Here is a 27,858-nt window from a genome sequence, read left to right as displayed (position 1 = left end):
TTTGCAAACAATGTAACAAGTCAGTTTTAAGAAATTTGCAATATATGTCAAACTTCCATGTAGTATTTCCTCAAAATCACAAAAATTCTCCTTAAGCCAAGTCAAACATCAACTGTTATAGCAAATGGTGTAACAAAACACCAGTTTTTACTTGAACCATTAATAAAGCATCCCTTACGTAGAGGGAGCCAACTACTGACGTTTACACTTTTACTATAAAATTACTAATTTCAAGAGCTTAAGTTTTTACTACTATGAAAGAATCTCACACTTCCCTTTCCGATAGTAAAAAGAGTTATAGAAGGTAAAAGCATTTTTCCAATATATTTTTTTGCTTAAACAAAAAAGTTATCTTAGAGAAGTCACTGGGAAGCTTTGGGAGCACTTAGTTCATAATTAATGATCTTCAAAACCCAAATTTGACATTTCACCTTTATCTCTCCAGCCTTTCCAGATACAAAGGAGGAGATTCCTTACATGGATTCTTTCCTTTTTTTTTAATAACCAGAAAGCTTTCTGGTTTTCTGGAATTGAAAACTTATAAAAAAACAAAAACAAAAAACTTCCGTCTTAGCATCAAAACACACACTAACAAAACTACCAGAAGTGTTCAAACAAGATTGGTTATCTCTAAGAAAAGGCCTACCCTAGAGCATAGTAGCTACCACCTTCAAAATAATATTAAGCTGAAATCTGTCTTTTTGAATAAAGTGTTGCATCCCTACTCATTCTAGTGCTTTTAAAAAACTGGCAAGACCAACTCTTATTACATTTTTACTTCAGCAATTTAAATCAATTTTTACCAAACATAAACTGTTTTATATTTAAAAATAAAAGAGTTAAAAAAAAACCTCCCAAAATTGCATCTTAAATTGTCCAAGCATTTTTGTCAAATATTTAAAATAAAAGATTTCCATACCTGTCTTCATCCCCATCAACAGGAATAGCTATGCTGAACACAGAGGTGGCAAGACTGTTCATAGGTGTTAGCTGAAGAGGGTTTGCTAGAGAATCTGCAACAGGTGGCTTCACAACAGGCTTATTTTCAGCAATGAGAGAAAGTGGTGGTTGAGGTAGGGGTTCTGATTTTCTTCTAGTATCGTCAACTTGCCCGACTAAAGGCTGGGTCTGAGTCTGAAATTGACTTAGGTCAGACTGTGGTAGACTCGTTGGCGCACTGTGTGTGCCTTGAGCTAAGGGCAGCCCAACGTGCTGGATTACACTGCTGCTCCTGCTGACTGGTGTATGGCTGCTCAGCGGCTGCGACTGGGCCAGAGGCGCAGGTACATTTGGCATAGTAACAGAAGTGGTAGACACACTAGGCACGCTTGGAGCGGGTACGGCTGCAGGCACGTTTGGAACTCCGGGCACCACGGTGTGAGGGCCACCAGGCACGACTGACAGCTGACCACTGCCACCGATCTGCTGCGGAGGCAGAGACTGGGGCTGCCCGACCCCCGTAGGACCCTTGCCCGGCTGCACCATGCCTCCTACAGCAGCTGGGGACACCCCAGCCGGCTGACAAGGCGCGGCCTGCCCGCCTTGTGCTAGTCCCGGCCCCGCAGTAACAGCTTCACTGGGCTGGGAAGACGTGCCCCTTATCTGCGCGCCTACCGAAGAGGCATTCTGGCCAGAGCCCATGGGAAAGTTAGCCGCAGTAGAGGCGGTCGCTCCGGCGCTGGTGGAGGAAGGCTGCGCAGGGCTCGGCGGCTGGAGGCCGGCCACGTGGTGCTGCAAGTACTCACTCTGGCCGGAGGGCTGGCCCGGCAGCAAATGGCCAGGCTGAATCGGAGGCTGGGGATAGGCGAACTGCTGGGAATGTTGCGTCGCTGAAGCGCCGACTGCTGGGACCGGCTGCGGAGGTAGGGACGCAGCCGGCTGCGCCAGGGTTACATTCGTAGGCGGCAGACCTGGTCCACTCGGTCCTGGAGGGGAGCCGCCGGGCCCAGTTCCCTGTAGCTGGCTTGGCTGTGCGGCAGCTGCTATCATTGGCTGCTGCCCGGCAGCTGCTCCCGCAAACGGCGGCAGCAGAACCGAGCTTTGAGCCACAGCCCCACCTACGGGCGGCGGTGGCGGCTGCGACTGCCCAACGCTAAAACTCTGCGGCTGGGCCGGAGTGGGCTGGCTCATTTTCTCCGACGGGGGTAGCTGTGACACAGCAGTCAAGGAGCTGTCAGTTCCCGAGTCGGGCCCGTGCGCCCCCTGCATGGAGGCCACCACTACCACTACAGACCCTCCGGTGGCGCCCAGGCCGCTGTCCCGCTCTGCAGTCTGGTCAAAAGTATTGCTGTGTCTAATGCAATCCCCGGACCTAGTCAGGACGCTGCTGTCGGAATCCCGCTCATAGTATTCCATACACGTCCATCGGCCGCGTCGATAGGGCTCCCCGCTCCCGTGGTCCAGCTTGATCACGCGGAAACGGGAACTGCAAGTGGTGGGGGGCTGAGACGGAGCTGTAGTTCCCGGTCCGGCGGAGGACCCAGCGCTCGGGGGGCCACCCGGAGCCCCGGGGGCGGGGGCTGGAGTGGCGGCCGCCGCCACGGTACTGGCGAGCGCCCCAGCCACGCTCCGAGCCAGAATGGCTCCTCCTCCGTTGGCGGGAGCCGAGGCGATGGCCAGGTGCCCATCTAGGAGGAGGTTTGGGGAGACGGTCCCGGGAGTCTCCGCATCCCCAACATTGTTGAGTGTCTCCTCGGAGGAGCTGCGCTCGCAGACCTCCTCAGGGCCATAGTCTGTGGCTCGAGATACGTCGAATATCTCAGAGGAGACGTCCTCCGTGCGTGACTCGTCCGGGTCGTCCAGGCTTTCGGTGTCCTCGGTAATGCTAGTGGCTACCTGGGCAGTGGTGACACTGGTGATCTGGAAGCAGCTCTTCTTCTTGGCCGGCATCTTGGACATGGTGAAGAAGGCTGGAGGGCAGAGAGGCACGTTGGCTCCTCCGGATCCTAGGGGAAATCGGGAGGGGCAGAGCCAGACCCCTAAAGACAAAGTCCGAGTTGGCGCTGGGGTCTGAGGCCCGCTGGGGTAGCTACGGGCTCATCCGGGCGCCGGCCGCTCGGTGAGACATCCTCCTCGCCGTTTCCTCCGGGCGTCGTCGGGCTCTTCGGCTCTGCCCTCCCTCCCCGTCTCACTCTCGTGGCGGCTCCTCCTTCCTTTTCACCGCCCGCAGCCGCGGCGCCTCAATTCAATCCCCTCAGAGACGGAGAGCCGTGATCCCAGGGGCCGGCCGCCGCCTCCGTCCCGGCAGCCGCGGTCAGTGCGGCTCGGCGCTCGCGCGGTCAGCAGGCCCAGGCTAGGGTGGGAGTGGGAGGGCGGAGAGGAGGCGGCGGCGGCGGCGGCGGCGTGAGGGGCGGCGCTGCCCCGCTCGTGCCCCTCAGGCCGGTGCCGGCAGCGGCGCCCGGCTCTCCGACGCGTAGGGAGGGGAGGCGCGGTGGGTCTGGAGCCGCGGGTCGGGCTGGCTGGAGGTCCGCGAGCGGGCTGCGCGCGAGCGGGCGGCCCTCGCTCCCCGGCTCTAGCCAGAGCTCAGCCCCAGGGACATGCCGACCGTCTGAGGCGGAAGCCCGTTCCGGGGGAGGGGAGAGACGGCCGGCCCTCCCTCACAGAGAGCCTCCCCCGCAGGCGGGCGGCGGCTGCAGTCTTGGCCTCCCCTCACGGCTCCGCGGAGAGTGAGGGGCAGGGGCAGGGGCGGCGGCGGCGGCGGCTGACGCCTGACGCCTGGCCGGCGAGCCGAGGCGCTCCGGCTGTATGAGGTAGCGGCGGCGACTTCTTCAGTTCCTCCTCAGCGTGCCTGGTCCGTAAACCCTGGAGAAACTGAAATTCAAACTGCTGAAGAGGTGGCTGCAGCTCCCTCCCCTCGGCCAAGATGGGGCTGAAATGGCCGCGCCAGGGATGCTGGGAAGAGCAGCAGCACGCCCGCTGCCGCCGCCGCCGCTGCTGACTAAAATGCCGCCGCTGCCGCAGCCGCCGCAGCCGCCGCCGTTCGGTGACGCACTGGCGTCGTGACGTCAGTGCTCCGCCCCCTCCGGTTTCCTGCGGAGTTTCGCCTGGAGGCCTGGGGGGAGGTGATGGGCGGGACTAAAGGTTAAAGGGGTTGGTTTCTTTATTTAAAATATTTTTAAATTTAAGTTTTGTGGTGAAAGTTCACTAAGATTTGAAAAACTGAAAGCAAGTTTAAATTCCAAACTAAGGAAGCTTACAACCGCGCCAATCAACTGTTTTTATATTGGTTCGAGAAACTGGAAGACTGGAGGTCATGTGCTGTGACTAATGTTTAGCAAGATCTTAGTGAAAGAAAGGCGATAGGAAAGGAGATGGGGGGATCTTAAATGGGATGAGGAGAGGTACGGTTGGGGAAATAGAATCACTTAAGAACTCTTGAAAATAAACGGTGACCACCATAGTTATTAGGGAAGTGAAATGTTGCGAGAAACAGGATGATTAACCAAGAACAGCCAGCCAGATTGAATCATAAAAATGATCTTTCAGCCAGAAATTCTGTCTCCAACAAAGGCATCAGGGGATGGTTACTTGCCCAGGGTGAAGTCAGTTTATAAAAAGATCGGAATTACTAACATATTCCCAGTTCTGAATTTGCTGTGATTCTAGGATGAAAGAGTTCATTTAAACTCGTGGGACTGTTTTTACTTTCAACACAAAATCAGTTTATAGGCTCCGTAAATGTAGACCCCACTGTGCTAAATAGTTATAGTTCTTCCTTTTGTTTATTCTAAAACTTTTTGTAGGAGCCAGGGTGTTACATGGCTTGGATTGGGCCATGAACAACAGTAAGAGTCAGAAATCACCCTTTCCTGTCCTACTTCCGAGAGCAGCTATGAAAGTACTGGTGAATTTATCATCAGGTAGCTACTTTCCAGCAAAAGAAAACGCTAAAGCCATTCTTCTAAACAGTGGAGGCTAGACATACTAGTCTTCATTTAGGTAAAATCTAAGTCTTGATGGAAATAAATTTCGTATCTATTGCAGCTTTAGAAGTCGCATCAAAACTTACATAGCATATAAATTGTTCTCAGGTCTCTGATCTTTGAGCAATAGAAAAAAAAATTTTATCCTAAAAGACGTTTTGAGATTTTGCACCGGAATTTTAGGTCCTTAGTTGTATTTTATATAGGTGGATATTTTAAACTCAGTAGAAACCATGTCCTTTTTAAACCCAAGTAACAGAGGTCAGGATGTGAAATAAGACCACGTAACATCCCTGTTTCTTAAGGAGGTGAAAGAGAAAAGAAACAAAGTGTAACATTATGCTGCTATAGTGGCAGAGATTGCTGGCTGATGGAATGTTTCATTTCTAAATCTGTAATTTCAGTAATTGTTAGAGAAAGTTTTCCATCAATAAGTTAAATCAACTGGTTAAATCCAATATGAACTTAGAAAGTTTGATTTAATTTTGAGTTGATTTACCAGATTACTAAAAGTGATTATCCATGTTGACCATGAGCCTTTTGGAAAAATAAGTATCCTATTGCTTGTTGTCTCATTATATTACCTTATTATATAGACTTCTTGATTACTTGTCATGAAACTCTTAAACCACCTATTCAGTGGGGAAAAGAAGTAATCTGTAAGGCCATTTCTCCTTAAAGAATTTGTAAAGGATTTATTATGAAATGAAAATAAAAATAAAACTACTTTAAAAGAGATCAGGAAATGAGCTAACTTTCTGGTACAGAGGGAATGAAAGATACTTAAAAAACAGTTTAGGATTATAAAATTAAAATGTTTCATTAAGATGTTTCAAGATTTCTGTGTTTCAACTGATAAAATAGTCCTCTTAAAAATAATGTTTTGCAAAGTTAAGGACCTTAGCTTCTTTTGTACATTTGCCCTTCAAAAATGTAGAACTCAGAAGGACTGAGACAGAGAGATCATTTGAGACCAGGAGCTCTGGCCAGTCTGGGCAATATAGTGAGACCCTGTGTCTTAACAAACAAACAAAACACCCTATGTTAAAAAAAAAAAAAAGTAAAGAATTTTATAAACTTTATAAACTGTTACAAAGAAATGATAAGAATTCTGGTTATTGTCATGAATGAAGTCATTGCACAGAGGTCAAAAAAATAAATTATATAACTGTCTCTAATCAACAAAAAAAGATATATAATTCATAGTGGACCCATAAAGAATTAAAAATCTTTAAGTAACTAATCAAAATGATAATACCTTTCTTTGAGCTAGAAATTGTGTCTCTGGTAACGTATTGGGATGCTTACTTGCTTAAATGAAGTCTGTTTAAAAAAAGATTCAGAGTTACTAACATATTCCCAATTTTGAATTTGCTGTGATTCCAGGAGAAGAGTTTATTTAACTCTTACATGTAAGTACCTTTACTGGGTATGGGTAAGCTTGTTAATAAGTAACATGGTAACCTAACTCTTTGGAACTGGAAAGGTCCCTGGAGACCCAAACCTTAGGGCTAAGGCCCTTCATGCAGTTATCCTGGCTTCATGCATGGACCCACAAACCTTACATGGAGGGTATGGGAATCGTTGATTACTATTCCCAGAGCCCCCAAATTGACCATTTCTCCTACATCTGGTACTTCCCTCAGAGACATCAAATTGCAGCAGTGTATGGAGTGTACATTTAGAAAGAACAGCGTAGGGAGGGAAGACACTTAAAAACTAAGGACTGTTTTTCACTGAAGAGAAAACACTGCTGTAGAAAAATCTTTTGACCATTTGTAAACATCATGCCCCTAAATTCTACTAGGTTATTATCTAACCATATCAGTATCAGTGAATTATTTCATAGTCACCAGATCCTGAAATGTGAGCTGCAGATAAGAAAGAAGACCTGACCCCCCACTCCCATGATTTATATTATATTTAAAATAACAATGATACATTAATCTAAACACCTTGAGTTAGAGAAAAGAAAAAGATAATTGCAGTAGAAATTAACTACTAGGTTGAGAGAAGTAACCCTTTAGCCTTTGCTATCAAACGCTGACATCTGTTGTACATTGTTTGGGTATATTAGCAGTTGGACAGCCTGTATCTCAGTTATTAGGGTTTCCTAGCATTTGGAAATAGTTTATTTTTTAGCCAGGCATGGTGATATAGGCCTGCAATCCCAGTTTTCTGAGAGTCTAGGGTGTGTGTGGGGGTTCAAGTTTAATCTCAGCCTGGGCAGTTTTGTGACTTAGCCAGACCCTATGTCAAATAAAATTTAAAAAGGGCTGGGGATGTTACTCAGTGCGAAGGCCCTAGGCTAAACCCATTACTTTTACCCCTTCAAGAGAGCTTATTTTTTATTTCTATGTTTTCATCACTAAATTGTTAGAAAAATGCCAAATGGAGTTGTTTTCAGTTTCTGAAACACATTTGTTAGAAATAAATATCAGTTGTCTAAACAAATAGTCTGATTTCTTACTATGATTTTTCTAGTGTTCCATTTCTGGACCAATATCATATTAATAAACCCTTGAAGCGAGATCATTGTATGATATTATTCCAAAAGGGAAAATAATCCGATGAAAAAGGACTAAGGCTAATGAAATTCCATAAATATTTTTATAAAGGAAAACATAATCTGATTGAGATATACAAATTCTTACTTGAGAATGAGTTATCTAAGATTTTCACATTTAATTAAACTTGTACTAAGGACTGGGGATTTAGCTCAGTGGTGCTACCGCCTACCTTGCAAGCACAAAGTCTCAAGTTCGATCCCTGGTATCAAAAAAAAAAAAAAGATTCCACTAATTAAACTTCTACTAGACACACTTAGGATTTGACATTCTCTGAAATAATGATGTCTTTTTTTTTTTTTTTTTAAAGAATGACAATTTCCTTGGCCAAGGATTTAGCTCAGTGGTTCCACCACCTGCCTCAAAAGCGCAAGGTCCTGAGTTCAATCCCTGGTACCGCAAGAATGACAATTTCCTTCATTCCCTAAAACATTTGAAGCACAGGCACTTTGGTGAACAAAAAGGTATATTTTGAAATAATAATAAATAAAATATCCTATTTTAGCCTGTTATTTCATTATGAAATTTAATTTACAATCTTAGGAAACTAAAATACTAGTTCTGTGGCTTTACCATCTAGCTTTAATGCTTCACTTGATGTTGGATAACATGAGTTGAAAATCTATTTATGATTATATGCCTTCTCATTTTTTTTAATGTTATATGTGGCCACTGGTAACAAAGAAATTGGAGGGATCAGGAGTAAGCATTCATTTTGCTATAAGCCTGTTTTGTGATTGAAAAGCAAATCTACTAATTCTTCAGTTTCCCTATTCCTAAAGAAACATGGTAGGAATGTAAACTAGTATAACCACTATGGAAATCAATGTGGAGATTCCTCAAAAAACTAAAAATAGAAATTCCACTTGACCCAGGTATTCCCTTTCTAGGTACCTTCAGAAGAGTTAAAATCTTCATATTGCAGGGACATATGCATACCCATGTTTATAGCAGCACAATTTATAATAGCTAGATCTTGGAAACAGCAGATATGACCATCAACAGATCAATGGATAAGGAAAATGTGGTATTTGTGCACAACGGAAATCTATGTTGCCACAAAGAGATAAATTTGAGGCATTTGTAGGAAAAATGGATGCAACTTGAGAACGTAATGTTAAGTGAAATAAGTCAGACACACAAGCTCAAATATTGCATGGTTTTTCTTATTTGAGAAACACAAATAAATAAAATAGAAAAGAGATAAATAGGAAATAGGGAGAAGTTCAAATACTTCCCCATACTACAAATTCCATGGCTTTAAAAATATTTCAATATGTATGGTAATTGGTTACACTTATACTACTAGTTCATCTTAGTTCATTGAAAAGAAAGATTTATGTTATTATCTGTTCCTTTTTTTGTAAGAATTTTTTTGTATTCTGAGTACTTTGAAGATAGTGATACACAGTGTAATTACTATCATTTTCTTATTTAATTATAAAAATTTGTTTTACTTTTTGATAAAATAAAAATTTTAAAAAGAAAAAGGAAAAGATAATATATTACCTGCAAACTATAAAAAAAAGAAAGAAAAGAAATAGCATTGTAGTGTAGAGCTGTTATACTACCTAAACCACTGAGTGTGTATAGAAAAAGATAACAGATGTGGCATTGCTTTGACATTTTGAGAAGACAAGATAGCAACTCAGTATGAAACTGTTGACAATACCATTTCAATACAATTTGTTAACTTAAAAAAATAGTAAATAGACATACATGACTTTATGAAGTCATATTCTGTCATGGATAAGCTAGTGATTTACATTCAATGTCATAGCCTTTGATAAAGTGAAGCATCACCACCTGTTCCGATGTGTCCATATGATTTGGTATATAAATAGGTGTGGTTGTATATTGCTTCAAGTGATAATATACCTCTAATTTTAATTTGTAACTTTCTTACAAAAGAACATTGAAAAATATTTCTAATTTCTAGACTCCTGGGTTATAGTTCCTTCTGTAAACATTACTAGTGCACAGAGTTTTTTAAAAAAAAATGTGAGTGCAGAAGCTTGCATAAGTTGGATGTAGACATGAGGGATCATCTAAACATTGACTGATAATCTGAAGATCATTCTAATCAGCTGATTGGACTACTTTAACCTGGTAGGAGCCAAGGGTTGAAAGGCACAGATAGAAATTATATCTTAATTCCAAAATAATTAGTCTTTAGTCCATAGAAATAAAACCATTTAACCATTGAACTTTAAAATACTTGAAATTCTAATTTGAAAACATTCATGCTCATTAAAAACTCAACCCATAGTCCATATTTGCAGAAGGATTTTAATATTACTTAAAATGGCCATATAATGAGCTACATCTTGGCAAATTAATAATCCCCTCCCCCATCCTTAACCTGGGATCTTTAGAAGAGAACGAAGCCACTAAGCTGAAGACATAGATGAAAAAATAACCTTAGTGGCTTTTCACTTTTGACTATCAAATCCCTACTAAGTAATAGTGACAGTATTATTTTGACATGCATTTTGTGACATTTACCTATTTTTAAGAAAAATTGATTAGCTATAAATATATTTCCATTTTCAGATGTTTAGAATTTTAATCTACTTATTTTTTTCTGGATTTTGATAATAATTTTTCTTCTATGCATATTGCATGTTTACTTGACAACTGATGTAATTCTAGATTTTTAACTTTTACACATTTCTTTTTGTTTGTTTTATGAGTACTCCATCAATTCAATGGTTCTACATTCTAAGGGGAAAAAAATCCTCCCCCTAAAATGCATGTTTTAAAGAAAGATAAATTATGTGGGTATAATTCATTCATATTATTCAAATATTTACCACTGAATTTTCTAAGCTTCACTACTGAGTTCAAAATAACTTACTTATTATTTCATTAGAAATGTGTTATTTTGCTGTTAAAATTCCCAAATAGCATCATACTTATGTCTTGAACACCCAGCTGCAAATATAATAGAAAATATCAACTCTGCTTGTTTATTCATTCAATGCATATTAGAGGCCTCATACCTGCTGGGCTCTTTGTTGGGCTCTTGACTAATTGTGAACTAGTTGTGAACTACTCAACAAAAGGAAAGTCCTTGTTCTAATAGGTCTTATATTTTAACAGGGGAAACAGACACCAAAGACAGAGAAATGTAGTAATTTCAAGTATTTATAAGTATTAAGAAAAAAAATGCAGGGGAGAGGGCTGTGCCTTTTAGGTGGATGCCCTGCAGGTGACATGAGGAAGGGCTCTTTGAACCAAGGACAGGCTTGTCAATTGTGAAGGAGGAGCATTTTAGATAGAGAGATGGGCAAGTACTGTACATTGGCTTTGTGGTGGAAGCCATTGTGTGGCAGGAAGTGAGCTGGTGCATCTGATAATGAGGAATTTTGTTGGCCAAGTGAAGGAACATCTTATTTTATTTTAAGTGTAGCAGGAAACCATAGGAGGATTGTTTGTAGAAAACAACTAATTTAGTACCTGTAAGAGAAACTATTTTTTCTCAATGAAAACCATAACTGTAACCTAAAGGCATCAATTTTGATTAGATAAAACTAAAATACCACATTTAAAAAGTGAAAAAAGTCATTTTGCTAAAATGTAATTATTAGATAAGTGTGATAAAGCCACCTGACAAAGAACTTGCAACAAGCAGAATTTTAGAGAGGCTGAGGACTGAGCCTTATTTTCTCAGTGAGATAAAAAAGCACATAGGAAAAAAAGCACATAGATAAATCTTTGTAGCATTCAAATGCACACATTGTGTATTGGAAGATTTCTTTTAGAAACTACTTTTCCCTCCTTCTATTGAACAGTTGAACAGTATCTTGGATTATTTAACTTTATAGAGTTAACTTATTAAATAGAGGAATTTAGAAAGGAATTAGAAGGACATAAAAGACAGAAAAACAATTAAAATAGGAAAAGTACAGTTGAAAGAAAATGAGATGTTAGGGAACTTTGGTACCATGGGAGGCTCTGCAGCATTCTCTCTAGCTGTGTGTCCTTGAGCAGGTCGTCATCTCTGTGATATCACTTTCTTTAGCTATAAAATAAGGTTGATTAAGAGAGTGACCATTTTTAGTGATAAGGTTTTATAAATCTATATTCTCAAAGGACAAGTTTGGATTCTTGGTTTTATATGCAACAGTCAATATATAAGTGGGTCCACAAAATGTCTCTTCTTCAGCTCTTTTTACACTTAAGTATACTGGTCATTGCCTGATGCCACTGCCTTCTCCCTTCCATGCTCTTCTATCCTTTTATGCATTCTAGGAATGAGGTATTATGGCCTTCATTACTAAAGATCCTTTGTTCTCTAGCTTCTGGTTGGATTTAGCCACTGAGAGCTACTGGCACAAGATCAGAGGGCAGTACAAGAAGAGTTTGGGTTGTTTCTTCTCCTCTTCCTTCCAGCTAGACTGAGATTCTGACATACCTCTATAACTATACTTCCGATCAGACCCCCTTCTATAGCTCCAACTGTCACTGGTCTCCTTTAGATCCAAGTGTGGTAACGGCATTCCAATGTACTGGCCATTGAATGCCTTAGTATTCCTTGTTGAGTCCCTTAACTAACCACATTTCTGTAATGATTTTTCATTACTTTGTCCTCAAAATTCCCTTGGAACTGTGCCTTCAATATCCTGCCAGGACTGACTGAGTGAATAATATGCTGAATTATTTAAAATTTCCTGATTCCCACAACTTTGTTCAAACCCAGTGTGTCCCATCTCGGAATAACAGCCAAACTCCTGACAATATCCTATATGACTTGTTCTGTGTTTACTCTGCTTCACCCACATTGGTCTCCTTGCTAGTCTGCTACCTTACCAAGTTACTTGCCTGCTTCAAGATTTTTGTACTTTCTGTACCTGCTGCTTATTTCCTGAGATATTTGCATGGCTACTTCCTTCAACTCCTTCAAGTCTGCTTAATGTCACCTTTTCCGTGAGGTTTGCCCTGACTATGTACTTAAAACTTCAAGCTTCTCCACCTCCCATCTCTGGTTCCTGCCTTTTTTCCCTTTCTCTATAGCATTTATCATCTTCTAATATGCTATATTATTTACCTATTTTGTTTGTTGTCTATCTTCTTATAATAAAATGAATTATTTGAGGAGGTGGAAAGGTTAGCATTTGTTTTGTTCACTCTTGTATTTCTAGAGCCTTATAATAGAGCCTGGCACATATTAGAATCTCAATATTGTAAAATACATGAACTTGTCATTTAAAAAATATTCTCTACTGTGAAACATTTGTACACTGGAAAATTCTCTGCAAAGATAAGGGCTTGTTTAAATATGTATCTTGAAGAGGAAAGAAGAGGTCATTTTAATTAAACAAAGGTGATTTCTTTCATTTTAATCAAAACAGTTCGTTCATTTTTTTTTTTTTTTTTTTTTTTGGTACCGGGGATCGAACTTGGGTCCTTGCTCTTGGGCAGCAGGCGGTGAAACCACTGAGCTAAATCCCCAGCTAAAACAGTTCATTCTTTAGAAAATTTCAGAAAATATGCAAGCTATATGTGTTGGATCATATACGGAAGTTTTTGGGAATGCAACATCTTTAATATTCTGTAAAAAGATTGAAATTTTGATGAAGAATACACATAGAGATGATTAATCATATTTAATTCAAGGAAAATTGAACTCCTTTTTTAATATTTGGTATAGTAGCTAGTTTAAGTAATATTTCCTTTGCATAAAAAAATCCAACAAATAGGGAAAAAAGGGTAAGAAGATCTTATTATTTATTTATTTATTTATTTATTTATTTATTTATTTATTTTAGCACAGGGGGGATCCAGTACTTTACTGGGGGGATCTAGGACCTTGCGCTTGCAAGGCTGGCGCAGCAACACTGAACTAAATCCTTGGCCCCTTACCATTTATTTTTAAAATAGAGGTCTATAGAGATATCACTATAATAACAAACTATTGGGGAAAAGTTCTATTTGAATTCACAGAGACTAAATGCTACAGATTAATAAATATCTAGGTTTTTAAAAGAGTGTCTGTTGTAGACTCCTTGGGGTTTGTTTTCTTTATGTGTTCATTTTGGCTGCTCTCATTTACATACTTGTTCTTATTAGGGTTTGAATTTCAGTGCTGGCCTTACTCTGCAATGGGGACAAATGTCTTGCCATGTGATACTAACTTTCCATTACATCCTGAAGCATTTGTAGTCCCAGAGGCAAAGAATTTATGGTTGGTGCATGGGAGATGGAACCACTACATAAAATAAGCCAAATTTGAAAACATGTTTTTCCTTGGTGCTGATATAGTTTCAGCATAATGAGAACTCAAAATAAGCAACTAATGACCAAAAATGAATCATTGTTAAAATAATGTTTTTGGCATGAAATTCCTAAAGTTTCTAGTTAGTTGATAATTTTCATAGCAACCATGGTATTTGTCATGTCCTAAACACCTTTCATTAGAAGACTTCAGACCCCTTTGAAGCAGCTCATTATACTCTGAAACAGTTCTGAGAATCAAAGAAAATAATACACAAGTTTTGTTGAAATTCTGTAACCATATAGAGAGTATGCTGTAGCAAGTATTTAAAATGAAGTACAAGACTTCGTGGCCGGGGACTTAGTTCAGTGGCACCATGCCTGGCTTGTAAGCACAAGGTCCTGAGTTTGATGCCCAGTACTGCAAAAACAAACAAACAAACAAATAAAACAAACCTAAACAACAAAAACAAATTTTAAAAAATTAAAGAAATTAAAAAAAAAAGATTTCTCATAATTCTCCAGCCAACTAGAAAATTGCAGCTGTAGAGATTCCAATCCCCAAGTTAAGAGTTTGATCAAAATTCCAAACTTAATTGTTTTTTCCTTTAAAAAGTAAATAAATGAGTTGTGGAAGGCACTTCAATAGTAGGGTCACCATATATCCTTTACTATTTTAAAGCAATTTTTCTTTTCCTGGTCATTGCAGTCTTGTCTTCTATATCTGAAATTCTGTCCTCACATTGGCTCATTCTGCTGCGTAAACTTTCAATGGAGTTTTTAATCTCCTGGAAATTTGCATCTATTTTATAGATTCCATTAGTTTCCTATGCTGGGATTCCATCATGTTCCTCAGCTCCTCTATTTTTTTATCTGTGTTCTCTGTAGATTTATTAATCATGTCTTGCACTATGGGCACAATCTTTGCTGATATCTGAGAAATTATTTCTGATTTCATTTTTTCCAGATCCTCTTTTGTTGCCAGTTCAGGGAGTCCAGGTGGTTGAGTTCTTTTGGGGTTGATTTAGGTGTTCTGGAAGTCTGGTTTTGAGACTTGTTTACCTGTCTTCTCATTTCAACTGGGGCGGGGAGCAGGGGGGAGGATGTGTGCTGCTGGGGCCTGTGTGGCTCATCTCCTGCGCTGGGGGTGGTGGTACGAGAGCCCGGAAGATTCACCTCCTCTGCGCTGGGGAAGCTGTGCTCCTCTGCGCTGTACCCAAGTAGTTTTGTATACTTGCCCGCTTCCCACATTCTACATTGTATGTTATGAGATTTTTGAGGGGCATATATTTTTTGACCAGAAAATCATGGCAAAACAGTATTAAAAATAGTAGTCAATAACTGTAAAAACTCATTCCAGGTCTGTTCTTATCTGTGGTCATACCTAACATACGTGTAATGCTTTGTGGTTGTCAAACCTTGCCATGCATATCACTTGATCCTTATAGCTATTTGTGTGACCTTTGACAAGTCACTCAGCCCCAAAGCTTTGGCTCCTGTTTAGTAAACTGGATTTCATAGATGCCATCTACTAAGAATGCTTTAGAATTGATAATAGAGTAGTTCAATACATTATGAACTCCTTAAAAGAAAGGTATTATTACAATTGTAAAGTTCTCTTATTTATCTAGCTTGGTAAACTAAAATTTACAGAGACCAAGTAAGTTGGCTGTAAGTATTTAACCACATTGATCTCAAGAAATACACAGAATAATGGATTAAAAGGTTGATATTTATAGTTTAAATAAAAACCCATGAAATTTTATCACAAAAGGCAAAATGTCACCTCATATGTAGAAGATAGTACTTTTTAAATGGTATAGCCAAATAGTTATTCTGAACCGTGAACCCATTAATTTTACCTAAATGTATTAAATTGAATATGATTTCATAAGTTATTGATCAATGTTCAAGCTACATATGACAACAATTTGAAAAGATATCCAATTTGGAGGTGATTAATCCCAGAATTATTATGAATTATATAAACTGAAAAGAGAAATAGGTGATATTTTAATAAAAACAATAATTTTAAAATATATATTCAAAATAATATTGTATCAACAATAGGGAAGCTGATTAGTCTCCTTACTAATATTATTTCATAAGCTTACACATTAGAATAAAATGTCCTTAAGTACATTAAATATTTTGTAAAACATTTCAATTTCAATGAAGTAATATTTGCTAGCTTCTGAATTGTTCAATTACTCTAAATATTATTTAAATCTTTATAATTGAAAGATTATTTGTATTTATCAAACATTTCTAACATCAGAAAGTCATTCTTTTATTTATTACTTTCTTCCTTTCTCCTTTTATTTTTTTGTTTTTTTAAAGACAAGATTTTGCTGTGTATTCCAGGCTGGCCTTGAACCTCTGTGTAGCCTAGGCTGGCTTTGAACTTGCTATCCTTCGGCCTCAGCCTCCCGAGTGCTGAGATTACAAGCATGTGCCACTATATTTTTAATATTTTTAAATAGAAAATTTCAAATATATATATGTTATATAAAATTAGAGAGAATTGCATAGTAAATGACAATATTAGCACGTTTAGCTGGGCCCTTAGAAAAGGGAGAAAAGTGAGCAGCAGAGATAGATTGGAAGGAAGGAGTACCAGGGATGAGCCAGGGAGTGTCATAGATATGTTATAAATGTATCTTCATTTGATCTTTACCACAACTGTATGAGATAAACATTATAACCTGCAATTTAGAGATAAAGAAAGTGAACTTCAGAGAGATGGAGGATTTCCTCAGGAGTTTAGAATTGGAGCCATATTTGAGTGCATCTGAATGATACCCAGGTCCACATTTTCTCCATTACCCCATTTCATAATTTATGGACCATCAGAGCAGATGTTCCCAAACAAGTAAAGAGGAAGAACTTGTAGGGTTTTTGTTTTTCTTTGAGACCTCATGTTGGTGGAAGCAGGGTGAGGAGATGGGGTTAAGCAAAATATAGATGAATGTGAGAAGAAAGGGAGCTGGCAGTGAGGTTTTTGACTAGGAAGTGAAGTGGGCAGGAGACGGTTGCTTGCCATGGGAATGATGCCATGGACCAGTGTGGGCTTTGGGGCATGCCAGTGAATTAGGCAAGTGTGGTGGGAACTGTTGCCTTGGTTGGATAAGGTTGATTGGAGGGCATTCTCTTCCTTTATATTGAGGAATAAGAATTTTATAGTATTAGGTGAAGAAATTTTACTTTTCTCTTCTTAAAAAAAATGGGAGTGGTGTTGGTTTTTCATTCTATTTCAATTCAAATGAAGATGCATCTTTATCTGGAATGTATGTGTAACTATCTTGGAATTAGACTCTCCAGGGTCAGACTGTCTCTATACAGCAGGCGAGCAAATTCCCGAGATACCAGGCAATATTTTATGTAGACTGCTGCTGTTTCTTGTCCCAGAGAGGAGGACACTGCTTTTGGCCTCAGTTTTTAATGGGCAGATCCCTTCACCTCTCTTGAGCCCTGAAAATAAGCAGATTGAACCATATAATCCCTAGACCCCTTTCCACCCTTCCACTCCGCAGTTCCATGAAACAGAAATCACAGTTATCCCTTAGGCCCTTTAGGAGAAAACAACAAAACCAAACAAAAAACCAAACAAACAAGCAAACAAACAAAAAACCAAATTAACTTCCAATGTAAAAATCATCTGCTATACACATTTTATGTTCCAAAGACTTAAAGTCTGTGAATTGTGTAGATTTGCCAGGAAGCAGGTCTATTGGCATTTCCATACATTTATTTATTTGACTATGTTTTAGCATTGTGAGAAAATTTTTCTGTAGGGCAAGACTTTGCTAGCATCTAGTTCATTTTTTTTAATACATCTCATTTTGAATTTAAAATAAATTACTTATTGGGAGCATCCTACTCAGGTACTTTTAAAACCACAATAATTTTGTCAACACTCCGAAAGTTACACTCTATGCTCAGAAGCTATCTTAGGAACAATTGCCTGCAATATGTAACAGGGCAAATGAAAACACTTTTTGGTTGTTTCTTTTATAGTGCTGAGGATAGAACCCAGGGCCTCATGCATACTAGGTAAGCACTATGTCATTGAGCTGCACCCTCAGCCCCAAGATGAAAATATACATAATACTTCAATTATTCAAAAATATATCCTTTAATGATGAATACCTGCTAAAAGGAAATATTTTATTGTAGTATTACCTTATTTTTTGTGGCATAAGTTTTCTAAGTTCATGAATGGGTGGATAATCTTAATAAAAAAATGAAAAGAGTTTTAGTCATGTGAAAATAAGATTTTATATTCTTTCAGAGTTGTTACCTGCTCAGTAGATACAGGTTGAGTTCCTGCAAACTTGACAAGCACTGCACTACTTGCTGAGGTTACAAAGATCAATAACATGCTCTGTGGCCCTGGAAAGTCAAAAGCTGGTCAGAGATGCTTGTAGTCAATTTGGAAAAAGAAAGCTTATAAAAAAATTTTCCCCTACTTTACAATTTCTTCTGAAGTTATGAGATACTATTATTTTGTTTGTTTTACATATGAGGAAACTTGAGTCTTGTGGTAGTTAAGTTATGGTAACTTGTTATTATTTGTTCAGTATCTGTTTTCCCATTAGACAAGTACTGGGACCAAGTCTATTTTCATAGTTGCAGGGCTCAGCATAGTACCTGGCACATAATAGGTACTCAATACATATTTGATGTGTTACTGTTGGATTATTAGTAGATACATGAAATATTGGATCACAGATAAACATTAGTTGCATTGATCTTCTTACTCTTTAAGCAAGTGCTCTTTCAATATGCTTTGCTGTCTTTTGTTATAACTATGTACGGTGGTATTAATGATAGATGCTTGAGCTCTAAAGGAAGAATTATGTATGGTCTAATTTTTAATTAGGGAAAAGATTGCCTTTGAAAAGTAGAAGCTGAACACCCTTGTAAAAATAGTAGGATGGATCTCCTAGAACTCCAGCACCTTGAAACTCAACCAAAAAACCATTTTTCCTTGTTATTTTAAAAATATTTTATTACTATATGTTTACAATATATAATATAGTCATTGTGAAGCATTGGTACATATACATGTTACATTCTGATTTTTTTTTTCTTTAAGAAGAAACAATTTTTTTTTTGGTACTGGAGATCAAACTCAGGACCTTGCATTTGCCAGGCAGGCGCAGGACCACTGAGCTAAATCCCTGGCTAACAATTATGTTATTTGTATCAACCCTTCCCCATGTCTAATGATTTGGAATAATTTTGAATTGGCCATTAGAAGTGAAGGCAGCAAGTCTGAGAGTTTTGAAGTGCAATTGTGCTTTATGAGTAATTTGGGTGGTATTTGTGATGCTCAGTATGGCTGTTAAGACAGAGTAATTAGCACTTTAGAATATAAGAATGAAATTCAAAATGACCTTGAAAAAATTGAGTCGGTAACTTTAAAGAGGAGCACATACAGGAAGCAACACAAATACATGAAGACTATAGTATGCAACTGTGGCAGGAAGGAATTTATAGTAGCAAATTACCAAATTCAGGACTGGTAAGCTGATTCTTTTATTACATTATTCAGACTATTCCTAGACTACTGATGGGTCTTGGGCCTACAGGTTTAAGAGAGTTGTAAGAAGTTGTGTGAGACTCAGATGATTTAGAGAATAATTTGGAAATAGATGATAAGTTGAATTTCAGTCATGTAAGTTCTCAAAAAGTTTTACCTTTACACATTCAGTCTTGGAAGCTACTTGAGGATGTGCCCCACCAAAATGAGAGGATGAAGTGATATAGAAGAAGACAGTGGATACAAAAGTCAGGCAAAGGGCATTTCTAGCACATAAGGAAGGAAGTGCCTGTGTGACAAGTGTGACAAGTGATGGCCTTGGTCACAGGGAAGTGACCAAGACCATCTGTCTAGTTGATGCATATTACAAAGTATAGGGAAAGATTTTTTTTCAAGAAGATGAAAATGAAAGAATTTATGATGTGTTTGAATATTTTAAGAAAAAGCTTAAACAATTGACGGAGAGTTTAGGGTTAAATTTTAGCAAAATACATAAAAACTGACTCCAGGAAAATATGTTTAAGCCAAAAGGAAAAGAATTATAGTACTCGTAAAACAAAATTTAGCTATAAGTAACATTTTCATGCTTACAATAATATAATACTAAATATTAATCTAACCAAACTTTTGATATAGTGGTATTGAGTAGATGAAGAAATGCAAAGAGTAAGTGTGCGGCATATGGGGAAGGAGAGAGTGGTAAAAGAAAGCTATGAACTTTCATTCCATAGTGAGAATTCATGGAAAATGCCTGTACTAGAAACGTCAAGTTAGCACCATAAGCAAAAATAGCATGAAAGAGTTATGGAAACAAACATCAAAAGTACCAACCATCCAACCAAACAAATGAGCAAAACAATTGCTAAAACTTGAACGTGGTTGCCTTTGGTGTGTGAAAAAATGAGGAAACTGCTATTTTTCACAAAAATTCATGTAAACTGAATTCTTTAAAGTATGTGCATGCACAGCTTTGTTTGAAATGAACAAAGAAATCAAATTATTTAGCTACATAAAAATATAGTTAAGGGGTGACCTATAATATGCAAATGTGGGGAGATCTGCTTTTTCTCATGGTGATGACAACTGCTTGCTGTATTGTGAAGTCAGAATTTTGCTTTGATACTGTATTCTAGTAAGGATTGTTCTATAGGAATTTCTAAGCAGATGAGACATTTCCTTTCTTGGAGCTGTGTGGGACTAACAATGCACACTCAGCATCCTGGCATGGCTTATGTACACTTATGGAGTGAGGCTTGTATGCATTACCCTGGCTCAGTGGAGTTCCTCATGACTCCGTGGGCCTCTGGCAGAGGTGTGGTGGGAGGGAAAGAGCACTGCATTTGTAGACTCACAGCTCAATCATTTGCTATTTATGTGACCTCAGAGAAGTTACCTAACTTCTCTGAATCTTGGCTTCCTCATGTGTAAGATGAGGCTATGTGATATCCATCTCATAGCAATGCTGAGTGATAAATTAAATTATGGTTATAAAGCACTCAGGAGATGTTCAAAATGTATCAGTTCCTGCCTATCTGAGATGGGAATGTGTTAGGTGAAAATCTCTCAGGTTCAGAGTAGGAATTGTTTGGATCATATAATGATGAGGATGTCTATTCAACTCCATTACAATCATGAAGAGAATTTAAATAATGACTTATCTTATCTTTTATATGATGCAAAACAACCAGTTCTCCTATCCAGAGATGGTTATGCTTTAAAAATAGTTGGTTTTGTCAAATTATATAGCTTTTTTGAGTCCTATAGACACAGCTTGAGCGTTTATATGTTACACTTGGCCTAGTACTATGAGAAGACTTCAGAAATGCTCAAATGCTGTAGATAATGGAATAGTCAAAACATACCCCATTCAACCTGACACCCAAATTACTACATAACCCCTCAAGACCCGTGATTCATAGTTTGTAAACAACTGTTCATACATACAGGCATTTCGCTTAGAGTGGTATTTGCATGGCGCTGCTCAAGAGAAACTTTTATTTTTTTCTTTTTCCTTCCTTTTATTTTTTGCTTTGCCAAGTATTAACTCTTGCATGTGACTCACAAGGATGAAGAAAGAGGAGGAAAGAAGTTACTTAGGTAAAAGCTGATGAGATCCTTGCAGAGAGTGGACAGTCAAGCCAGCTGTTGCAGAAAGACCATGTGGTCCTGTGGTCCTCCATAATTCATGTTCTAAGAACCAATTGTCCACTTCCCAGCTTTTGTGATATTGCCTGAAATGAATTTCAGGATAAAAAAATCAGAAAACCATCTCTATGTTGCTACTTTTCAAATCTGCTTCAGCGTTAACAGTTTAGTGCCTACAAGAGAAAGTACCTATTGTCACATTAAAATTCTTTCATCTCATAAAGAAATTTTCACTTTATTTTATTTATTTATTTATTTTTGGTTTTTTTGAGACAGGGTCTCACTATGTAGTTCAGACTGGCCTTGAACTCACTATGTAGCCCAGGGTGGTCTCAAACTCACAGAGATCCTCGTGCCTCAGCCTCCCAAGTTCTGGGATTATAGGCAGGCACCACTACGTCCAACAAAATTTTCACTTTATGTGTTTTAAAAAATATAGTAAGTGAATATTTTTAATTTTCCATAATTGATTCACAGTAAAAATAGATTACTTATCTTTGATCTACATGAAAGAGCATTAAATTCCTGTTTAGTAGTGTTTCATTTTCTCTTCTTTTTTTTTGATATTAGAGATTGAACTCAGGACCTTGTGCTTTTGAGGCAGGTGCAGTGCCACTGAGCTGCTTCCCGGGGCCATCATTTTCTCTTCTTCAAACAGGAACAAAACTCCTTTTACTAATTCATCAACTGAATGTATCAGTTCCTTCATTAGCATATGATGGACTCAAGAGAAACCAAGATGACTGACATAGAGCAGCTACCCGGAAGGGCTCATTTTCTATTTAGGAGTGGTAGTGGAGGGATAGAACCCAGATTTGGGCAGAGACAATGGTGATAAGAATAACAATAAAAGTACAAAAGAAGGTAAAGTAATACAAAAGCTAGAGAGGCCAAGTCTGGGACTTTCCAAAGGGCTTCCACAGAAGAGGCGAAGTTTTGTCTTGATCTCAAAATTCTTGTGAGAATTTGCCTGGCAGGCAAAGATATATTAAAAGTATTCATGAAGGATAACACAAGAACAGAGATTAGAACAACCAGTATGTTAGGGGCATGGCATGAAGCTGCATTTGGTTAGGGGTAAGGAGTGACTGTGAGAAGGTAGGCAGAGGTGAGAAACAAGAAACAAGAGATAGAGCGTTCCATAGGTAAGTAACAGGTTGATGACTTCCAAGATGCATTGTTGAAAGAACACTGCTATTGATGCAGAAGGGCTGAAGTGAGGGGAGAGACTAAGGAGTCATCCAGGTAAGAGATTAAAAATCTCGAATTACAGAATTAAATATATCAAGGAGGGATGCTAGGTAATAATAAATCACTAAAAATGTAAAATACTATGCAAAACCATAGAAATATACTAAGTATCCATCCTAACCATGAGTCTATTGTGACAACCTATCCCCAGTTTAATAGATACGTCCTGTGGCCAAGCTAAGGCACAGTGCCATCTGCAGTAGGTATGTGCTACCACCATGCAGGCCTCGTGACTTCTCAGGATTTATTATAAAGGCTATTTATGGAACAAGTTTGTTTCACCCTCTTTAAATGTCATAAAATAAAGATAGATTGCCCATTGTATCTTAAGTATCCTCTAGAAGATAACTGCCTTTTGTTCTACTACAAAAGATAGTGCCAATATAACTTTTGTGGAATTGGCAAAATGGTGAAATTTAAAGATATGGCTGAAGATGGCTGTGATTTTATAGGCTTTTCACTTAGATGAATGAATTGATGACTTTGCCACAGCATTTTCAGCATTCCAGGCTTGTGATAAAATGGAATCTAGTTCAAATTTCTTTTAATTTTTATTTTTAGGAACTTGTGATTAGATATGTAAACATTTATAAATATGCATATTTGGATTTGACAGTGATTCCACTGTCAAATACCTATGCTAAATCCATCAATGAGACAGCTAAGGAAATCATTTCTGGAAAAATTTTTACTGTTCTTCAGTGTTCCTTCCACAGACAGGAAGCCACAGGAAATTATGTATTGTGGTGCATATTTCCCTGCAGGATTTGGTGTGTCATTCATTGTGTAAAATTTTGCTTTACAGCTGCCTTTTTGTACTTACTTTTCCCTCCAGGATAATTTGATGAAGTCAGTTTCTCACAGGTAGAAAATATCTTTTTATTTTTTTAAGCCAGACCCCCCCATTGGAAGATAAACTTGATTAAAAGAAAAACCTAAAGTAGTCAGAATTATTTTGACATATGAAATAACCATGATTGCAATATGAAATAGTAATTTGATAATTTTAATAATCTTATAGGATACATGCTTTTGGTTGAATAAAAGCAAGATCGGTCAACATTTTAAATCAGTTTAAGAAGTAGTAAGAACCTGAAGTATGGAAATGAAAACCATCTTTTACTGAGAGTTCTCACTTTTATTAGGTATGATTTTACGTTAAAATTTCTCTACTTGCCTTTCAGTTCTCTGCATTTGTTATTAAACAGTGAAATATTTCCCCCCATTCTTAGTATTAGAATACTTTACTACTAATATTAGTTTAGAACTAATATTATTACATTAAGCAACTGAGTTTTTGAACACTCCTATTAGTGGTTTTTCATTCCTGCCTACATATTAGCATCACATGGGGAACTTTAACAAAATGCCAACGCACAGACCCCGAATTGCTGATTTGCTTCATTTGGGAGGGTGTGTGGATGTTCACATTTCATAAAATCTCCCAGGCTGATTCTTAATATACAGCAGAATTGAGACCACCAATCTCTAGTATCCTTTGCAAATGTATCCCAGGCTCTTTTCCAATCTGCTAAATGGGACTTTCCTGTCACCCATTTATCAGCACTGTGATCTCCAAAATAAGGGGCTCAGGATGACCTATTAGAGTGTGGGAAAAAATATGAGAACTGTTATCATTTTATATATATATTTTTGGTGGTGGTGGTGCTGGAGATTGAATCCAGAATCGGGTGTGCCCTAAACATGCATTCTACCACTGAGGAACATCTCCAGCCACTATCTCTGCTTTTAAATCTCATTCTTTCGATTTTGTGTTTTTATTTTTCCCATTCTCTTTGGCCATATTTCTCCACACTGCAAATGTCCTGATTATCACTGTAATCTCCTGATTACCTTTTCATATCCACCTACCTTCTTCTGTCCCATGAACTTAGGCCAATGTGTGTGTGCCTTGGTCATTAGACCCATTCTGCTGGATTCTGAAGCAAGCCTGGCACCTTGTTTCTGGGCTGTTTTCTGTCCTTGCAAAGAATTTGGGGCAGCCTTCATGTTGCAGTGTCACTCTGCCTACTCTGGCCAGGCTGCTTTAGGGGAGCACAGGCAATTAATGGTGTTTCAAACATTTTAGTATTTGTAAATCTCATTCTTTAATGATGTCCATTTTAAAAATATATTATGGTTCACACAAAATATTAGAACAATAGATTGGTGGAGGACACAAAACAGTCTTTTCCTCATTACTCAGGTCCCCTAATTCTCTGCTTTCAATGAGAGCAGTTCAAATATTGGCTCTTTGATGTGTGGTGATTACTGTCGGTTTATCTAGAGCTGGGTGTAAAGTCTTATAAGATGCTTGTCATCCACTATCTATCTATGGTACCACAGAATACAATCTCTCTTACTGAGTCTGTGCCATTCCCAAGGTTCCTAGTACACCCTTCTCACCTGGTCCCTTCTATTAGTAAAAATTTTCCTCATTCTTCTAAAATACATAAACACTTTTGGTTATAGTAATGGAAAAGTTTTTAATATAGAAATACCTGATGTTTGATGATAATAGAAATCATTTGTAAAGTATAATAATATTTTGGTTATTTTTTTAAATATAGAAGGAATCCTTATCTTTTAGAGTATATACTATAATATTTATGAACAGAATGATACAATATCTGAAACTGCTTTAAAGTGATATGAAAATATATTTAGCAACAACAATGAAAACAAAAAAGAACTAACATGAGAAGAGGGAAATAGGTGGAGGTTGGATGAAGTATGATTGGCCAGGATTTGACAATTGTTGGATCATAGTCCAAGATCATTATTATATCCTGTTTACCTTTTTATATGTTTAATTTTTCATACTAAACAGTTAAATCTTTTGGGTCATTTGTGGTTCAGTTATTTAAAAAGAATTCCCCCTAACAATATAATAAAGGACACCCAAACCACAACTCTTGAGCATAGACAATGTGTGAATTTATTTTAGACATAGGCCTCAGGCTGAAATGAACTTTGCTCCTCCTAAGGCTGGTTTCCTTCTTCCTCTCCATACTGCCTACTTTCTTTTCTATATTTTTTCCCCTAATGCCTATCTCTCAACTGCCAATAATCAAGTTTCTATAGTTAGCATCTCCTCTTCTCTCTTGTGTTTCATCTGCCATTCTGGTTTTCTTATCAAGTTCTTTGCCTCACCCCAAGTCCTCCTCACATAGAATAGTGAAACCTAGTTGGCACCCTCACCCCACCATTAGTTTGCAGCAGCTATCATAGGGATCCTGCTCTGCTGTTTCTGTTCTGGGGGCCTGGTGTGCCAGGAGGGCCAGGAAAGCAGCTACCCTCGTTTCTTTTGCCCACCAGTCTCCTGGCTCAGACCTGAAGCCTCATCCTGAGTGCTTGCAGTCTTCTAAATGCACATCATAATTCTTCACAAGGGAATTTCAGATATTGGAGATTGGAGGCAGGTGACCTTTCTGCTCTGCTCTGACAGGCACAGTGGAAAGCACCCCAATGCCCTTTCCTACCTTCTTTATCCTTATGAAGTGGAAAATCTAGATGCAGGTTTCAGAGTTTTTGTTGGGGAAATTTCTGGGATGTCTATTCATTTTCAAGTTTTTGTACCCCCTTTAAATGTGCAAGTTGTTCTGAAAGTCCCTAAAGCATTTATCATAATTAGTGGGTTTTCAAATGACTTAGTTAAAAAGCATCTCATTTGTACAGTGCTTTGTTATCCTTTTTTTAACAAGCACAGTACCTGGTTTGTACTTTCTGTGACTATAGTTGAGAAGAGCCACTCTCTACTTTGATGCAAATTCTATTCCACTGTCTGGATTTTTTTCCCTAACAACTTGCTAGTCCTCCATACCTATCATGACTCTTAGATATTGCATCACCACTTCCCTTTCCCCCAGTGCTCTGTGACCTACCACGTGAACATGTGAAAGGAGGTGGTCAGTGTGAACCACCTAGCATCATAATGTTGGCAGCTTCATTTGTTTTGACGTACAGTTAGGCTTGGGTTGGGGAACTGAGGGGGAGGTACTGAGGCCCAGAAGGGAAAAGAAACAGATAACTGCTCACTTTCTCTTCTCTTTTTGCATTTCCAGTTTTAGAGAGAACAAGGGCAAATCTCTCAACTGTAACAGAGGCCTCCACTTCAGCTTGAGTTTCAAGGATACCAGGAGAACTAAGTGTAATCCTTCCAGCCCCATCAGCATCCTCAGGACCAACACCAAACAGGGTAAGAGAGAAAAGAGGACCCATGAGGGCACTACAAATCAGTCCTAGGTGGAGGAAGAAGAAAGGGCCAGAGAAGTAAAATAGACAAGAAAAGAGGAGCAGAAAGGAGAAAATGAAGAAACATTTACTCTTTTGTTTATTTCTGGTATTAAAAGAAAGCTAGATTGTCCTGTGTATTTCATTAGAATGCATTTCACTGATGAAGTATTTAAAATACCCACTTAGTACATGAACTACTGATATATGAGGAGTTTATGATCTTAATTCTACACAGCATTCTTCTCCTTTAACATTGTATTACGGATACATTCCTATGTATACAACAGGGTTTTAAAGCTATGACTATTGTTTCAGTAAAACATTCAGAAAATGCACAAACTGTAAATATGCAGCTTGATGAATGGCACAAAGGGAACACACCAATATAATAGAATGTAGTAGCACCCTAGGAAAGGAATATAACAGTACCCCCAAAGCCTCCTTCATATACCCCTTGAGGCATTATGGTTCATCCAAAGTGTTATCACTATCTTGACTTCTAAAGCATAGATTCCATCCTTCCCCAAACACTGGTTTTGAACTTCTTATAAATGTGATCATACAATATTTTTTTTCTCTTTCTTTCTTTCTTTCTTTCTTTCTTTCTTTCTTTCTTTCTTTCTTTCTTTCTGTCTAGTATTCTGTCATCATGATCATGAGAGTGATTCAATTCTTGTGCATGGCTAAAGTGTCTCCTTTTCACTGTTGTATAGTATTCTGTTCTATTAATGCACCACAATGTATTTAACCATTTTATTTTTGATGGGCATTTGTATTGTTTACCCACTCTGAGTCATTACTATAAAGAATGCATCTGTGAAAATATTTTTACATGACTTCTACTAGACATACATACTTTTTTTCTGTTTTAGGAATAGGTATGCTGGGTTATATGGTAGGCATATTTACCTTTATAATAACAATTTCCTAAAATGTCTATACCATTTTTACACCCTTTCTGATAATGTATAGGAGT

The 27,858-nt window shown here is 38.5% G+C and overlaps 1 protein-coding gene and 1 pseudogene across 3 annotated transcripts in view; both read right to left on the bottom strand.

Moving 5' to 3' along the window:
* Tsc22d2 (TSC22 domain family member 2) overlaps positions 1 to 3,924 on the bottom strand; it is a 48,982-nt gene extending 45,058 nt beyond the window's left edge. The window contains exon 1 of one of the 3 annotated variants that reach the window (XR_002392562.2): positions 920 to 3,924. Coding sequence is in view for 2 of the 3 variants with exons in the window: in XM_021253032.2 (XP_021108691.1) it covers positions 920 to 2,898 (1,979 nt within the window). In the remaining variant the exon portion in view is untranslated. The remainder of the gene's footprint in view (positions 1 to 919) is intronic. The other 2 variants (XM_021253032.2, XM_004834448.4) reach the window with 2 other exon arrangements.
* On the bottom strand, positions 3,157 to 26,867 carry LOC101706052 (uncharacterized; annotated as a pseudogene).
* Positions 26,868 to 27,858: the final 991 nt, after the last annotated feature.

Source organism: Heterocephalus glaber, unplaced genomic scaffold (genome assembly GCF_053883595.1).
Source record: "Heterocephalus glaber isolate CG9 unplaced genomic scaffold, H.glaber_assembly_v1.0 deba00001504, whole genome shotgun sequence".
In the NCBI taxonomy this organism is placed as follows: Eukaryota; Metazoa; Chordata; class Mammalia; order Rodentia; family Bathyergidae; genus Heterocephalus; species Heterocephalus glaber.
The sequence above is the reverse complement of the archived record's forward strand: the minus strand, read 5'-3'. Positions and strand labels throughout refer to the sequence as shown.